Source organism: Pongo pygmaeus, chromosome 13, assembly GCF_028885625.2.
Source record: "Pongo pygmaeus isolate AG05252 chromosome 13, NHGRI_mPonPyg2-v2.0_pri, whole genome shotgun sequence".
Taxonomy (NCBI): Eukaryota; Metazoa; Chordata; class Mammalia; order Primates; family Hominidae; genus Pongo; species Pongo pygmaeus.
Window position 1 is genome coordinate 111,710,226 of NC_072386.2, and position 18,141 is coordinate 111,728,366.

The 18,141-nt window shown below is 37.0% G+C and overlaps 1 protein-coding gene across 22 annotated transcripts in view; it reads left to right on the forward strand.

Moving 5' to 3' along the window:
• The window catches only part of CNTRL (centriolin), a 102,386-nt gene that overhangs the window by 35,840 nt on the left and 48,405 nt on the right, over positions 1-18,141 (forward strand). For 20 of the 22 annotated variants that reach the window (XM_063649877.1, XM_063649882.1, XM_063649886.1 and 17 more), the window contains 5 exons: positions 270-492; positions 1,861-1,970; positions 5,164-5,358; positions 10,737-10,890; positions 12,543-12,763. In XM_063649877.1, coding sequence (XP_063505947.1) covers positions 270-492; positions 1,861-1,970; positions 5,164-5,358; positions 10,737-10,890; positions 12,543-12,763 — 903 coding nt within the window. The remainder of the gene's footprint in view (positions 1-269; positions 493-1,860; positions 1,971-5,163; positions 5,359-10,736; positions 10,891-12,542; positions 12,764-18,141) is intronic. The other 2 variants (XM_063649883.1, XM_063649889.1) reach the window with 2 other exon arrangements.

Here is an 18,141-nt window from a genome sequence, read left to right on the forward strand (position 1 = left end):
GTAGGCAGTTCTTTAATCAATCAGTCCAAACTTTCACTCTTCAGTGGTAGGAGGAAGAATTCTTTTGAGATCATTTTTAGTTCTAATTTCCTTTTTGGTATATTAAGAAGAAGATAAAAGAATAATATATATCTTTCAGCTCCTAGGCATGTAGAATTTATATAAACTTGAGCAATTCTGTGATATGTTTGCCACTAATAAAATGAATAATGTCATTTGACTGCTTGGAGGTCACTTATTAAACCATAAATCTATTATTTTGCTTTTAGTGTGCTGAAATTGATAAAGCCCCAGATGAAAGCCCTTACATTGGCAAATCCAGATACAAGAGAAATATGTTTGCCACAGAGAGTTATATTATTGACAATGCTCAGGCAGTACAGATCAAGAAGATGGAGCCAGATGAACAACTTAGAAATGATCACATGAACTTGAGAGGCCACACACCACTGGACACGCAACTGGAAGACAAAGAAAAAAAAATAAGTGCAGGTTAAAAAAGTTATTTTAAATTCTTTAAAAAAATATATAAAAACATTGAATATGTAGGCCAATTTTGTTTTATAACTCTTTTAATTGAAGATGTTAATGGTATTGTTGTTTCCATGAAAAATCTAAAACAAAAGTAGTGATTATCAAGCAGATTTATCGAGCATTTATTTTGTATTGATTCCTGTTATGGTTAAGAGTGGAGTTTTTGGCAGTAATTTGATAGCAGCATGTCCAGGGGATTCAAGAATGAGTAAATCCCCTCCTTCAAATAAGCGCTGGAACTATAAATTCAAAGTCACAATTAGTAATAACTGAAGCAAGTAAAGAACCACTTGATTGATTACTATGCACGTAGCAAAAACTTAAAGCAATGCTTTGTATAAGCTGGAACAGAGCATTCTCCTCAGGCCTGGGCCTAAGGCTAGCCTCTGACTTTTCCTGACATGCCCCATGCCCCACAATCTAATTCAAGGGATCTTAATACCTTCTGGCAAGTCACATAAAGGAATAAGTGAAGGCAGGGGGGCACTTTAGAGACCCTGCCAATGACAGACTTTGAATCTACTTACCCACTCAGCTGCATGGATATGGAAGAAAGAGAACTCTGACCTGGGTTTGTGCATACCCCCAGCGTTATGGCCCACTGTGGTGCTCTCAATCAGACCAGCGGCTTATCTTTCCTTGACTGGTAGCTAAGTGGAAGACATGGAAGGCAAATAGAGGTTGACTTGGTGAAGGAAGAGAAGAAACTGAGTTATTTATGTCTGCGTATACTATATGCAAGGCTCTGGGGGAAAGCAAAAATAAATCAGATTTTTGTGCAGACTAGCTTTAAAGGGGCTGGCTCATAGTTTTATAGGAGAGAAGGAGAGAGAAATCTTAAATTTGAGGTGGAAAATAATTGATTTGAGATCATCAACAGCTGGGAGAGAGAGCTCAGTAGTGAATTTCTTGATGTTGAATCCCATTGTAAAGCATTTGCCTCTAACACAAGGTTTTATGGGTTATTTTTAATATCCTGAACCTAATTATAACTTAGTAACATGTAAAGTGCATGTTTCCCAATAAAAGTCTTATTCTCTCAAAAGGGTTTACTAGTGTTGAGAATAGCCCCTTTCATGTTAAGAATTTTACAAATAAAAGGATCAATTATAGTTCTATACTATATAATGAAACAGTTTATTCTAGAGATTAATAAATAGACAAAAGCAATCATAAGTAATTACTTTAAAAATTTTTTGTGATGTATAATGACAGTTTAATAGAGCGGGGAGAAGGTTATTACAAAGAAAGAATATCTGGTCGAAATTTCAGAATTCAAGATTTTTCTTGTTTCATATTATGTGAGCATGGTTTTTAAATTTGCAGCACAAATTCGACTATCAGAACTGCATGATGAAATAGAAAAGGCAGAACAACAAATTCTGAGAGCTACTGAAGAATTTAAACAACTGGAAGAAGCTATACAACTAAAAAAGGTATGTAAAAGCAAAGCAGCAATGCTAAGAGGAAATGAAAAATGAAATGTGTTTTTCCCTTCATAACCATATAAAACAATTTAAAAAGCAGTTAGCTGCCTAGTTAATTATGGAATAATAAATTTCAGAGTCAAATATGGTTCTAGAATTTGCCAATTATAATTTTCTTCCATTTATGATGATATCCAATTAGCATTTTATAACGTATAGAAATAAATTACTTAATTTTATGTAAAAAGGTGTAGTCTTGAGAAGTTGCTTCCTGATCTATCTCTTCTATTTTAATTAAGCACTCTCCACCTTTAAGATCCTGGGACTTAGATTAAGAACCAGGAGTTATCTCTGCTATAGCATGAACATTGTCATCAAACACATGCCAAAAAAAAAAAAAAAAAAAAGAGATATGTGGTATACAAAAAGATTGAAGTAACATATTCTCAAAAATTACCGAAGTGTGTTGTAAAGTAAGCAAGTAAGCAGCTCAAATCCATGATGTAATTGCATAGGGGCAAAAATTCAAAAAAAGGAAGTTGCTTGACATTTTAGTTTTTAAGTGGGTAAAAAGGTTTTAGTTATTTATAACTTTTAAAAATCAGTATTTAAAAATTATGATGGTAACTACATTCATACCACAGTAGGTAGAACAACAATGTGAAGTCCAAATTGTAGATTCTTTTAAAAGATACACTGTATCGTTACTTTCAGATTTTATACTAACTAGAAATTGACTCAAGTTTATTGGAACCTTACTATATGTCAGTCACTGGGCTGGGCACTGATTAATGAACAAAATAGACATGTGTCCCTCTCATGGACAGACTTGTGGGGGAAATAAGACAATAAACAAACAAAAAGGAAAAAAATGTTTATTTAAAAAAAAGGAAAAAAGTTAAAAAGCATCAGCGTTGTAAGAAAAAAATAGAAAACTAGGGTAGATGTTAAAAGAGATATACTTTAGATTGTGGGGATTCACAAAGGCCTCTCTGAGGAGGTGACGGGCTAAGATACAAAGGATGAGAAGGAGCCAGTGAGGCAGAGCTGGCGGAAAGTATTCCATGCAGAGGTGACAGTGTGTACAAAGGCCTTCAGACTAGAGATTTCTCTGCAGAATAAGGGAGAGTGCAGAGGAAGATGAAGTTAAAGAGTCATGAGGTTAAAGATCATGCCAGGCTTCATAGGCATTTTTTTATTTTTTATTTTTGAGACAGGGCCTTGACTTCCTGGGCTCAGGTGATTCTCCCACCTTAGCTTCCAGAATAGCTGGGACTACAGGCATGTGCCATCACTCCCGGCTAATTTTTTATATTTTTTTGTAGAGATGGGATCTCACCATGTTGCCCAGGCTGGTCTTGAACTCTTTGGCTCAAGCGATCTGCCCGTCTCGGCCTCCCAAATTGTTCATAAGCCATCTTAAGAAGTTTGAATTTTATTTTGCATGCAATGGGAAACCTTTGAAGGGCTTTAGATAGTTGAGTGGCTGATCCTATTTGTCACTTTGCCTTACTTCATGAAGAGTGAAATGGACTGAGTGAGATGGAAGGGATGTGTGCATCTGTATCTCTCAGGAGGCTGTTGTTCAGTACAGGCAAGAGATGATACTAGCACCAAGAGATGATACTAGCACCAACCAGGAAGGTGCTGGTGGATGTGGAGAGAAAGCCAGCTGATTCCAAGAAACACTGGACAGTAGAGCTGACAGGACTTAATGATGGGTTGAAAGTAGGAGATGAGGTAGAGGGAGCTATCAAGACCATTTTACTAATTTAAAAAGAATTTTTTATAATAGCACTGGCCAAAGCTTTACATAGATTGATAGATGTAAATAATGTACTTAATTTTAAAAGAAATAGATACTTCCAAAATATGCTTGCAAAATAGTTATTTAAATGAGTTAATATTAATAGTTGATAATAGTTAATAGTTAACAATAAAGTTAATAGCCTAAATTTTTGTTTATACTGTTCACTTACTTAACATGCTAACAAAGGTAAGCTTCAGCTGGGTTCTGATTCAGTGAAATAAAAATCTCAATTTAATAAGAGTTTGCTGTATTTTGAAATTATTTAGTGTGAGATGATTGTCCAGTGAACACGGAATTCTAAAATTTTTTCCTGATTATAAAGGTATTGCAGTTATGGGGAATTACATAATAATCATCCATATTTTATTTCTTTTCAGTCTTTTATCTTCAGCTTTTTTACACTTCTATACAGACTCTTGAGAAATTTTTACATTTGTTTAAATCTCTATGCTAAAAACTGTTAGAAATAAGAGACAGAGTATTAAGTTATTACTTCTATGTCAGTACTCAATTTATTGGTTGACTATCTTCATATTAAAACTAATTAGGAAACTAGTGTAGTAGTCAGTGAAATTGTCTAGAGTCACACAGAGTCTTGCTTCCACAAACTCCTAGTATGACCTTGGGCGAGATATTTAAATTTTCCATGATTCAGTTTCCTTATCTATAAAATTGGGATAATTATACTTTTTACTTTATATGTTTTGAGGATTAGATTAAAGGATATAAAGAGGCTGGGCATGGTGGCTCATGCCTGTAATCCTGGCACTTTGGGAGGCCGAGACAGGTGGATCATGAGGTCAGGAGATTGAGACCATCCTGGCTAACATGGTGAAACCCCATCTCTACTAAAAATACAAAAAATTAGCCAGGTGTGGTGGTGGGCGCCTATAGTCCCAGCTACTCGGGAGGCTGAGGCAGGAGAATGGCGTGAACCCGGGATGCAGAGCTTGCAGTGAGCCGAGATCGCGCCACTGCACTCCAGCCTGGGCGACAGAGCAAGACTCCGTCTCAAAAAAAAAAAAAAAAAAAAAAAGTATATAAAGAGTTTAGAACAGTGCATGGCCCATAGTAAGTGCTATATAAAGTCGGCTATTATTAATACTATGTTTATTATTAATAATTTACAAGTTGCCTGTACTATTATAGAATGACAGCTTATTTGTGCTTGCTATTATTAGTTTTCATAAACTTTTATAAAGTATGATTTCCTACATATAATAAGCATAAAAGTATAAAATATGCATGGAGTGCTTAGATAACTCCCACATTTCACTTTTATTTTTAAAAAACTGATAGAATATAGAATACTTATTAAAATTATAGACATTGTCTTAATAAATCAGTGTTGTTCTTCTCTGTTAATTATATATTGGGGTTTGGGGAGATTAGATTTCAGAAGCAGGGAAAGACCTTCTTTACAAGCAGTTGAGTGGTAGACTACAACTTGTAAATAAATTACGCCAGGAAGCTCTGGATCTAGAACTGCAGATGGAAGAGCAAAAGCAGGAAATTGCCGAAAAGCAGAAGGAGATTAAGGACCTGCAAATAGCCATAGATAGCCTGGATTCCAAAGACCCAAAACATGTGAGTAAATTAAGAAATTTTGACTTGTTCTGTCTACATATTACATGTCTCATCATTGTTAGCATCAGAGTCCAGAGTCCTTTCTGAAAGTCTGTTTTAGTTTGATGTACAAATTTAAGTGATATATACATACAGTCAGCCCTCCATATCCATGGGTTCTGCATCTGTGGATTTAACCAACTGCAGATCACATATGTCAGGAAAAAAAACGATGGTTGTGTCTGTACTGAACATGTACAGTTTTTTTCCATTGTTATTATTCCCTAAACAAGACAGTATAACAACTATTCACATAGCATTTATACTGTATTAGGTATTATAAGTAATCTAGAGATGATTTTAATATATAAGAGGATGTCCATAGGTTAAATACAAATATTATGCCATTTTATAGAAGGGACTTGAGCATCGGTGGATCTTGGTATCTGCAGGGAATCCTGGGATGAATCCCCCATGGATACTGAAGGAAAACTATACATATATGTGTGTATATATAATTTATATATGTGTATATGTATGTGTATTATATGTAAATATGTGTGTGTGTGTATATATATGTATACACACACACACACACACACACACACACATATGGAATGTGTATGTCTGAAACAAAACAACCCAGGGCTTGAAGAAGGTAGCTTTCAGTAAATGATGGCCGCATGGTATATTTATTTTTTTTTAAGTGGTTGAATTTCATTGTATTGCAGAGCAAGAGAGATTTGCTCCTTACCTTTCTCTCTCCTTGCCTTTTTTTCATCTTTCTTTCTCTCTCTTTTTTTTTTTTTTTTTTTTTCTCTGTCACCAGGCAGATTGCAGTGGCGCAATCTCGGCTCACTGCAACCTCCGCCTTCCAGGTTCAAGTGATTCTCCTGCCTCAGCCTCCCGAGTAGCTGGGACTACAGGCACCCACCATCATGCCTGGCTAATTTTTGTATTTTTAGTAGAGACGAGGTTTCACCATGTTGGCGAGGATGGTCTTGATCTCCTGACCTCGTGGTCCACCCACCTCAACCTCCCGAAGTGCTGGGATTACAGGCGTGAGCCACCATGCCCTGCCGAAGCGATTCTCCTGCCTCAGCCTCCTGAGTAGCTGGGATTACAGGTGTGTGCCACCACGCCCAGCTAATTTTTGTATTTTTACTAGAGATGGGGTTTCTCCATGTTGGTCAGGCTGGTCTCAAACTCCTGACCTCCTGATCTGCCTGCCTTGGCCTCCCAAAGTGCTGGGATTACAGTCGTGAGCCACCACGCCCAGCCCTTCATCTTTCTTAAGAGCAGAAAAAGCTGAAGGGGGTTCCGAGTCCTTTTTCTACCTCTTCTATTTAATCCTTTATGCAAATTTTCCACTGAACGTATTTGTTTTTTCATATTGTTTTGTTTTGTCCTTAAAAAAGGAAACATTTCTCTGCAATGTTTCTTCCTGAGATATGGCTAGATATGGTCAGGTGGCCGGATACGGCCAGGCTCTTGTCTCTGTCTCTACTCTAAGAAGTTGTACTAATTACTTATATTTTAGCTAATATTCCTAAAATACAAGGAAAAATATCTTCTACATATTTTCCTGGTATATCCTTTTTTTAAAGAACTTTAAGATCTCTGGATTAGTAGAAATCATAGAATTTAACATAGTAAGGATATTGTAATTGCTTTAAGTACTTGACAAGTTGTTTAACTATTCCTTTAAGCATTTTAGTACATATCATACATATTTTTTTGTGGGCCAGCTAATTTCAATAAAGGATAACCTTATGACAGATATAAGGTCTTTTCTAACAAAAGCCTAAAAATTGAAACCAAAGTATTAACATTGAAACCAAAAGTAGTCTTGATTATTTTAAATAATTTTGAGGAAAAATGGGGTATTTTAAGTAATGTATAATGTCAATAATATCTTACTTTATTGCATATGTTTGTTCAATCTCCCACCCATGTAAGGCCCCTGAAGACATGAACTCTATCCTACTGGTATCTGTATCCCCAGGGACCAACCAGCCCTGTGTTTATGAATGCTTGCATCGTAGAAGGGAGGAAGGAAGCAGCTTATAGATCCTACCCAAAACTCCTTTGCTTCCCTTTCCAGTTCTGTGATCTATGAGTCTAATTAGTAGCTGGATTATGTGTTTGCTTTCAACAAATGACTGTTATATTTCTGGCAGACAGAGAGTTCAATTCCCACTGGATTTCTGTAGAGAATTATATATAGAAAGGAGGTAAATGAGACATGGGAATGGCATCCAAATTTTGAAGTTAGCTAAAATCAACCTGTGCAGTGGGGATGAAACATACAAACCAGATTTGAATTTCCTTTTTAATTTTATTAAAACTACTAATAATTCTTAAGTTTGCAGCCTTAGTCCCAGCATCAGAGGACATCTCTTTTAAGTTTATCCAGGGGGAACATCTTTTTCTGATTCACAAAGTTTCATATTGGCTAGTGTTTGGCATCCCATTTTAGGCTACAAAATGTAAGCCTTTAAGCAGAAGAGAAATAATCGAGTGAGATGCCTGCATATTTTTCTATAGGTATAGGTAGACTTTTATTTAATTAATTTTTATGTAATCAAATGAAGTATCTTTCTGAATAGCCAATAGAATTTAAAAGTAAAAGCTTCACTTTGATGAGATATTATAGAAAACAACATATTAAGTGCCCACAATGTGTCGTACATTGTGCTGTATTTTCCATGTTCTGGTGAGGAACTTAATTTAACATCTATCCATTTTTCTTTCAATTTGCAGAGGATGAAAATGTGATATAGAAATATTAAGTGAATTGCCCCCAAGTCATTGTTTTAGAAAGAGGTGGAGCCCTTGCTTATGCTACCACAATGACCCTCTCCTCACAAAGCAATTAAAGGTCTAAAGAGATTATTTTAAAATTAGGTCAGAACTAAGCCTAGGCAGGTTTTCAGCAAATATAAGCATTTAACTAGGTTTCAAATTCACAGACTATTTTAGTTATAAAATTATTCATAGAAGCACAAATTATCACTGGAGCAAACATAATGAAGATTTGTATTGCTTTTCTCTATTGGGAAATGCCCTATTGGAAGCAAAAGGTAACTGTTCGCTAGAGGGAACGAGCTGTAGTGATCTCTTGCACAGTTTGGGCGTGATTGGCCCCCGGGAGCTTCCTGTGTTATGATTTAACTCGCGGAGGGTGGGGCCTGCCCGCAGAGGCTGCTGGTGATTGGATGGGCGGGGCCGCCGCTCACTCTTGGCCAAGAATGTGGTTTGAGGCTCTGCGAAGTTACAGAGGCTCGGAGGCGCCTGCAAAAATGTGGCTGTCAGAGAGGGAAGTGCACATGAATTTGAAGACAGCATTAGAAAGCGTTCCGCCCACAGTTTCTCTGTTCTCAACGGCTCAGGTTTAACAGGATAAATTTTAAGTTAAGGTATGATCATTTTTTCTCTCTCTGTACAAAGGACTTAAAAGGAGGAGGAGTCAGAGATGTAAGTTCCTGTTTTTACAATAACTCTTTTGTGAGCTCCACGGTTGTAAATCGCAGAATCTACTTTTGTTCCCATGTGTTTAATGTACACCACTGGCATATTGAACCAGATTTTTATCCTGCGTATAAAGGTTTCGGTGGAATTTTTAATGATGAATTTTAAAGATTTATTGATATGAGTGCAGTCTTTTAAGAAATTATTTCTTGAGCCATAAAAATCCGAAATTTAATTAGAATGTAAGCTGTTATATGTAGTTAACTTTTCAAAAAGATTTAAAATGGGTATTTTGGGAGTGTAGGGAAAAGAGTTTGCAAAATACCATAAAGCTTTACCAGTAGTAAATTAAAAACCTTCCAATTAAGCTGCCACTCTTTTGTTCATCAGAAATGAAGAGACGTTTCTTTCTTGTATTTGGGGTAAGCAAATACATAAAATTGAGTAAAATTCTTTTATAATTACATGGGTCTTAGACTTGAGATCATTGGTGTTCATTTTTCTGACTGATACTGTTCCCTCTTTCGATAACTTTCTCTTCATTTATTGTTGTATTCCTCTGATCCTGTGGGTACCAACTTAAGAGTCATGAAGGTGTGAGTGGGAGGGCAAAGGTTCTCTGGGGAATTATTTTGTCTCCATATGAACAGTTGCCTCAGGAGACATGCAAGTCATTTGATGGATCTGAAATTCAGTTTTCTCATGTTTAAAAGGAAGGGTTAGACTAGATCATTGGCTCTTGATTTGCTTTCCCTAGCACACCTGAGAAATACAATCCACTCTTTTCAGTTAACAGTAGTTCCCTAATGCCATGACTTCAGGGTGCGGGAGGGTGTGTGGGTGTGTGAAAGCTCTGTTTTCCACCATGGGTAAGTGTAGTTGTAGAGGGGTATACCTCATTAGGGCCCTCCATTTTGAGACTCACCGGGCTAAGTGGTCTTTGAGGTCCCTGTCAGCTCTCAGTTTATTGAAAAGCCAAATGTTTGTTTGTATAAGAGATTGAAAGTAAATTTGAATTTCAAGTATTTTATCTGTTTCATACCTCTATTTTCCTCTAAGAAACCTTTTTTAAAAAGTACATTTAATTTTTTTATTAAAAAGGCATTACTTTTCTACTATAAAAGTTTTTTAAATATAAAAATACTCATTGCAAAAGGAAAAAATCCCCATGTAATCCTTCCCCCCAGGTATAATTCTTGTTAACATTTTGGGATATAGTTTTTAAGTCTTTTTCTATAGATACATGCCATAACCAACTAACTTTGGAAACCTTTTTTAAAAGACACATTTTAGGCTGGGCACGGTGGCTCATGCCTGTAATCCCAGCAATTTGGGAGGCCAAGGCCGATGGATCACTTGAGGTCAGGAGTTCGAGATCAGCCTGGCCAACATGGTGAAACTCCCGTCTCTACTAAAAAAACAATAAAATATAAAAACAAACAAACAAAAACCCGGGTGTGGTGGCCCGCACCTGTAGTCCCAGGTACTTGGGAGGCTGAGGCAGGAGAATTGCTTGAACCCAGGAGGCGGAGGTTGCAGTGAGCTGAGATCGTGCCTCTGCACTCCAGCCTGGGTGACGGAGTCAGACTCCATCTCAAAAAAAAAAAAAAAAAAAAAAAAGAGAGAGAGAGACACAATTTAATGCAACGCAAATAACACTGACCTACCTAGCTGTGCCCTTGGAAAAACCACTTAACCTCTTTGATCCTCAGTTTTCTCACCTGTAAAATGGAAATGATTTCTGTATCAAGTTATCCTGAAATTTAAATGAAAACTACCCATGTGAAAACAATATAGGGCCTGACACAATTAGATGCAAATTATTATATTTATTTTCTATTCTTCCTTTAAAAATGTTGTTAAGGATTATTATTTTTAAAGGAGTTTAAGGAACTTGGAGTTTTGTTGATTTTTTTTTTTAAATTCAGTCCCATATGAAGGCTCAAAAGAGGGGTAAAGAACAACAGCTTGACATTATGAACAAGCAGTACAAACAACTTGAAAGTCGTTTGGATGAGATACTTTCTAGAATTGCTAAGGAAACGGAAGAGATTAAGGACCTTGAAGAACAACTTACTGAAGGTAAGACTTTCAGTATGATTTAAGGTAAATCAGTGTTATTGCTGGTAAAAGAAACATTATAAAGACAAGCATTAATCCAGATAGTAGCTAAATACAGTTCACCTATTAGTACTAGTATTTGATAGGGAAATATTTACAGGATACCCAAAAGTATTTGATGCAATTTTGAGAGTTTTGTTTTTGTTTTGTTTTGTGGCATTGATGCCTAGTGAGTCAGGTCATTCCAGTCAGTAGGCCAGAAGTCAATACATGATCATGATAAGCTCTGGCATGTGATTGTCTATGGCATAAAATCCATTCAGGAGCAAAGCACCCATTGGCATCAGGAAATTCAGTGTCTGGTTATAAGAAGAAAGAGTTTTAGGATCTACTTTTGCAATGCAGATTTAAACTGTGACATATCCATAATAGTGGAAAAGGAAGACAATAGGCCGTAGTGGTTTTTACACATAGGGCTCAGTGTAAAAAGATCCTACTCTCTGTTTTGCTACTGTCAGCTGTGTCACCTTGGACAAGTTGTTTTTATCTCAATCATTAGTTGTTGGGAGAATTAAATGAGCTAGTATTCATAGGCCAGGAGTGGTGGCTCATGCCTGTAATCCCAACACTTTGGGAGGCTGAGGCGGGCATATCACTTGAGCCCAGGAGTTCGAGATCAGCATGGGCAACATGGCGAAACCCCGTCTCTACAAAAAAAAAAAAAAAAAAAAAAAAAATTAGCCAGGCGTAGTGGTACGTGTGCCTGTGGCACCATCTGCTTGGGAGGCTGAGGGTGGAGGATCACCTGAGCTCAGGGAGGTTGAGGCTACAGTGAGCCGTGATTGTGCCACTGTACTCCAGCCTAGGTGACAGAGTGAAACTTTGTCTGAAAAAAAAAAAAAAGAAGAGAGAGATAGTGTTCATAAAGTTCCTGGCACATAGTGCATATCCAGTACTGTACATGGGGTGTGTGTGTGTTTTAAGTGTTTAGGTTACATGTTTATGTTGCCAGTCTTGGATTCATCTTATATACTGGGTGGTTTTGTTCTGTGTATTTAGCAGCAAGAACTCACAGTTTTGCTACATATTTTTTATTTTATTTGTAAAACTTTTTTTTTTTTTTTTTTTTTTTTGAGACGGAGCCTCGCTCTCTCACCCAGGCTGGAGTGCAGTGGCGTGATCTCGGCTCCACTGCAACCTCCGCCTCCCTGGGTTCAAGTGATCCTCCTGCCTCAGCCTCACAAGTAGCAGGGACTACAGGCACGTGCCACCATGCCCGGCTAATTTTTTGTATTTTTAATAGAGATGGGGTTTCACTGTGTTAGCCAGGATGGTCTCGATCTCCTGACCTCATGATCCGCCTGTCTTGGCCTCCCAAAGTGCTGGGATTACAGGCTTGAACCACTGCACCCGGCCGAAATTAACCTTTTTACAGCATGAATCAGGCATTTTATAAGCATTGCCCCCTAAATGTACTATTTTTATTTTATACGTGCTTAATAGTCCTTTACTATCTATAATAGGAAGAAAATTTAACATTATGTTTTGAAAAAGATAAATGATAGGAAAGAATTGAAAGCTTAGAATTTCACTCTTGGCTTATAACAAAATGCTGAGGAGACAATGCAGTAGTTTAAAAAGATATATTATTACCCTTTTTGCATCTTGCTTAGGCCAGATAGCAGCAAATGAAGCCCTGAAGAAGGATTTAGAAGGTGTCATCAGTGGGTTGCAAGAATACCTGGGGACCATTAAAGGCCAGGCAACTCAGGCCCAGAATGAGTGCAGGAAGCTGCAGGATGAGAAAGAGACATTGTTGCAGAGATTGACAGAAGTCGAGCAGGAGAGAGACCAACTGGAAATAGTTGCCATGGATGCAGAAAATATGAGGAAGGTATGATTTTTTTCCTGCCTATTTTCCTTAGCTTCATAAGTAGATAATGTCCAAATTAAGTTAGTTGGAGGAGGTAACAGTACATTTTTAAGTGGGAAAAAGTATTAGTGGCTATATGGTGATTTTTTTCTTTTAACAGTTGGGCTTTTTTTTTTTCTTCTTTAGCTGTGATACATTTGGAATTATTATTTTTTCTTTGCTCAGAAAAGGAAGATTATTTAAGCTGCATTTCTATCCCTGAAAGGTATTGTTGCCAAATAACTCTAAAGAATATGAAATGGTAGCTATTACAAATACTGTATTAAATGTTCATATTTTATTTGTGCTGAAAAATTGAGCACAGAATGGTTTTTCTTATTCTTGTTACTGGATAATTTTAACATTATTTTATAGCTAACAAGACAGACATATTGTTTTAAATTATATCCTTATGAACCTGATTTGTTACACATTCGTTTGGAGATTTCCCTTGCTCTATTTTAGTTGTTTGGAAAATGTTATCTTACATGAGAACTAGAGATTTCCAAACTTCTTGCTCAGTAGAGCTGGCTCCAGAAATTGAATTAATATATTTTAATATTATGAAATATCTCAGGCATATTAAAAAAATCACAAATAATATTTAACATCATGTACTGACAACCCAGCTTAAGAAATAAAACGTTATAGATACATTTGAAATCCTCTGTCTACTCCCTTCCAGAAGTAACAAAGTTCTGAATATGGTTATTATTTCCCTGCACCTCTATTCTTTTATTATATATGTAAACATCCATAAGCAATATATAGTATTGTCCATGATTTTAAGACTTACACAAAATGTATCATAGTGTACATATTTGGCCACTTTCTTTCTTCCTTCATGTTTATGTTTTTGTTTGTTTGTTTTGGTTTTTTTTGAGACGAAGTTTCGCTCTTGCTGCCCAGGCTGGGGTGCAATGGCGCAATCTCGGCTCACTGCAACCTCCGCCTCCTGGGTTGAAGCGATTCTCCTGCCTCAGCCTCCCAAGTAGCTGGGATTACAGGCATTCACCACCTGCCTGGCTAATTTTGTATTTTTAGTAGAGATGGGGTTTCTCCATGTTGGTCAGGCTGGTCTCGAACTCCCGACCTCAGGTGACCTGCCCGCCGTGGCCTCCCAAAGTGCTCGGATTACAGGTGTGAGCCACAGTGCCTGGCCTATGTTTTCGAGAATTATGCACACTGATAGATGTAGTTCTACTTTGTTCATTTTTACTGATATATGTACCATCCTGCTTTATGGACATACCACAAATTTATTATTTACTTGTTCTCTTTTTGGGGGGCATTTAGGTGATTTCCAGTGTTATGCTATTGCTGAGCATAACATTCTTGCACACATCTTGAACACATGGAGACTATGCTCAGAAGCAGAACTGTGGGTCAGAGAGTATGTCCATCCTTCATTAAGTTCAGTAGATATTGTCAAATTACTTTTCATAGTGAGTTTATCAGCTTCTACTCCCACCAGCAATGTGGGGGCTACCATTCTGCCACATCCTTGCCAATGCTGTAGTGTTGTCCAACTTTTTTTTAAAGCTTTTATTTTGAAATAACTTCAAACTTGCAGGAAAGTTGCAAGAGGAATACAAATAACTCACATTTGCCTTTCACCCAGAGTCACCAATTACTATTTTAACACGTTTGCTTTATCTCCTCATATAATTTTATACTATTTTAACATATTTGCTTTATCTCCTCATATAATTTCATGTAATTTCTACATGATTTTATTTACTTATATATTTTATATATGTAAAATATATTATAAAATATAAAATATATATTTTATATACTTATATATTTCTCCTCATATAAAATCATGTAATTTCTACATGATTTTATATACTTTTTAATTATTATTGTACTTTAAGTTCTAGGGTACGTGCAGATTTGTTACATAGGTATACATGTTTCACGTTGGTTTGCTGCACCCATTAACTCGTCATTTACATTAGGTATTTCTCCTAATGCTATCCCTCCCCCAGCCCTCCACCCATGACAGGCCCCAGTGTGTGATGTTCCCTGCCCTGTGTCCAAGTGTTCTCATTGTTCAATTCCTACCTATGAGTGAGAACATGCGGTGTTTGGTTTTCTGTCCTTGTGATAGTTTGCAAAGAATGATGATTTCCAGCTGCATCCATGTCCCTGCAAAGGACATGAACTCATCCTCTTTTATGGCTGCATAGTATTCCATGGTGTATATGTGCCACATTTTCTTAATCCAGTCTATCGTTGATGGACATTTGGGTTGGTTCCAAGTTTTTGCTATTGTGAATAGTGCCGCAATAAACATACATGTGCATATGTCTTTATAGTAGCATGATTTATAATCCTTTGGGTATATACCCAGTAATGGGACTGCTGGGTCAAATGGTATTTCTAGTTCTAGATCCTTGAGGAATCACACACTGTCTTCCACAATGGTTGAACTAGTTTACAGTCCCACCAACAGTGTAAAAGTGTTCCAATTTCTCCACATCCTCTCCAGCATCTGTTGTTTCCTGACTTTTTAATGATCACCATTTTAACTGGTGTGAGATGGTATCTCATTGTGGTTTTGATTTGCATTTCTCTGATGGCCAGTGATGATGAGCATTTTTTCATGTGTCTTTTGGTTGCATAAATGTCTTCTTTTGAGAAATGTCTATTCATATCCTTTGCCCACTTTTTGATGGGGTTGTTTTTTTCTTGTAAATTTCTTTAAGTTCTTTGTAGATTCTGGATGTTAGCCCTTTGTCAGATGGGTAGATTGCAAAAATTTTCTCCCATTCTGTAGGTTGCCTGTTCGCTCTGATGGTAGTTTCTTTTACTGTGCAGAAGCTCTTTAGTTTAATTAGATCCCATTTGTCAATTTTGGCTTTTGTTGCCATTGCTTGTGGTGTTTTAGTCATGAAGTCCTTGCCCATGCCTGTGTCCTGAATGGTATTGCCTAGGTTTTCTTCTAGGGTTTTTATGGTTTTAGGTCTGACATTTAAGTCTTTAATCCATCTTGAATTAATTTTTGTATAAGGTGTAAGGAAGAGATCTGGTTTCAGCTTTCTACATATGGCTAGCCAGTTTTCCCATCACCATTTATTAAATAGTGAATCCTTTCCCCATTTCTTGTTTTTGTCAGGTTTGTGAAAGATCAGATGGTTGTAGATGTGTGATATTATTTATTTCTGCAGTCTCTGTTCTGTTTCATTGGTCTGTATCTCTGTTTTGGTACCAGTACCATGTTGTTTTGTTTACTGTAGCCTTGTAGTATAGTTTGAAGTCAGGTAGCGTGATGCCTCCAGCTTTGTTCTTTTGGCTTAGGATTGTCTTGGCAATGCGGTCTCTTTTTTGGTTCCATATGAACTTTAAAGTAGTTATTTCCACTTATGTGAAGAAAGTCATGGGTAGCTTGATGGGAATGGCATTGAATCTATAAATTACCTTGGGCAGTATGGCCATTTTCACGGTATTGATTCTTCCTATCCATAAGCATGGAATGTTCTTCCATTTGTTTGTGTCCTCTTTTATTTTGTTGAGCTGTGGTTTGTAGTTCTTGAAGATGTCCTTCACATCCCTTGTAAGTTGGATTCCTAGGTATTTTACTCTCTTTGTTGCAATTGTGAATGGGAGTTCACTCATGATTTGGCTCTCTGTTTGTCTATTATTGGTGTATAGGAATGCTTGTGATTTTTGCACATTGATTTTTGTATCGTGAGACTTTGCTGAAGTTGCATATCAGCTTAAGGAAATTTTGGCTGAGACAATGGGGTTTTCTAAATATACAATCATGTCATCTGCAAACTGAGGCAATTTGACTTCCTCTTTTCCTAATTGAATACCCTTTATTTCTTTCTCTTGTCTGATTGCCCTGGCCAGAAATTCCAACACTATGTTGAATAGGAATGGTGAGAAAGGGCATCCCTGTCTTGTGCCAGTTTTCAAAGGGAATGCTTCCAGATTTGCCCATTCAGTATGATATTGGCTGTGGGTTTGTCATAAATAGCTCTTATTATTTTGAGATACGTGCCATCAATACCTAATTGAGAGTTTTTAGCATGAAGAACTATTGCAGTTTGTTGAAGGCGTCTTCTGCATCTATTGAGATAATCATGTGGTTTTTGTCATTGGTTCTGTTTATGTGATGGATTATGTTTATTGATTTGTGTATGTTGAACCAGCCTTGCATCCCAGGGATGAAGCCCACTTGATCATGGTGGATAAGCTTTTTGATGTGCTTCTGGATTCAGTTTGCCAGTATTTTATTGAGGATTTTCACATCTATGTTCATCAGGGATATTGGTCTAAAATTCTCTTTTTTTGTTGTGTCTCTGCCAGGCTTTGGTATCAGGATGATGCTGGCCTCATAAAATCAGTTAGGGAAGATTCCCTCTTTTTCTATTCATTGGAAGAGTTTCAGAAGGAATGGTACCAGCTCCTCTTTGTACCTCTGGTAGAATTCGGCTGTGAATCCATCTGGTCCTGGAGTTTTTTTGGTTGGTAGGCTATTAATTATTGCCTCAATTTCAGAGCCTGTTATTGGTCTATTCAGAGATTCAACTTCTTCCTAGTTTAGTCTTGGGAGGGTGTATGTGTCCAGGAATTTATCCATTTCTTCTAGATTTTCTAGTTTATTTGCATAGAGGTGTTTATAATATTCTCTGATGGTAGTTTGTATCTCTGTGGGATTGGTGGTGATATCCTCTTTATCATTTTTTGTTGCGTCTATTTGATTCTTCCCTCTTTTCTTCTTTGTTAGTCTTGCTAGCGGTCCATCTATTTTTCTTTTCAAAAAACCAGCTCCTGGATTCACTGATTTTTTTGAAGGGTTTTTTGTGTCTATCTCCTTTAGTTTGGCTCTGATCTTAGTTGTTTCTTGCCTTCTGCTAGCTTTTGAATTTGTTTGCTCTTGCTACTCTAGTTCTTTTAATTGTGTTGTTAGGGTATCGATTTTAGATCTTTCCTGCTTTCTCTTGTGGGCATTTAGTGCTATACATTTCCCTTTACACACTGCTTTAAATGTGTCCCAGAGATTCTGGTATGTTGTGTCTTTGTTCTCATTGGTTTCAAAGAACATCTTTATTTCTGCCTTCATTTCATTATGTACCCAGTAGTCATTCAGGAGCAGGTTGTTTAGTTTCCATGTAGTTGAGTGGTTTTGAGTGAGTTTCCTAATCCTGAGTTCTAATTTGATTGCACTGTGGTCTGACAGACAGTTTGTTGTGATTTCTGTTCTTTTACATTTGCTGAGGAGTGCTTTACTTCCAACTATGTGGTCAGTTTTGGAATAAGTGCGATGTGGTGCTGAGAAGAATGTATGTTCTGTTGATTTGGGGTGGAGAATTCTGTAGATGTCTATTAGGTCTGCTTGGTGCAGAGCT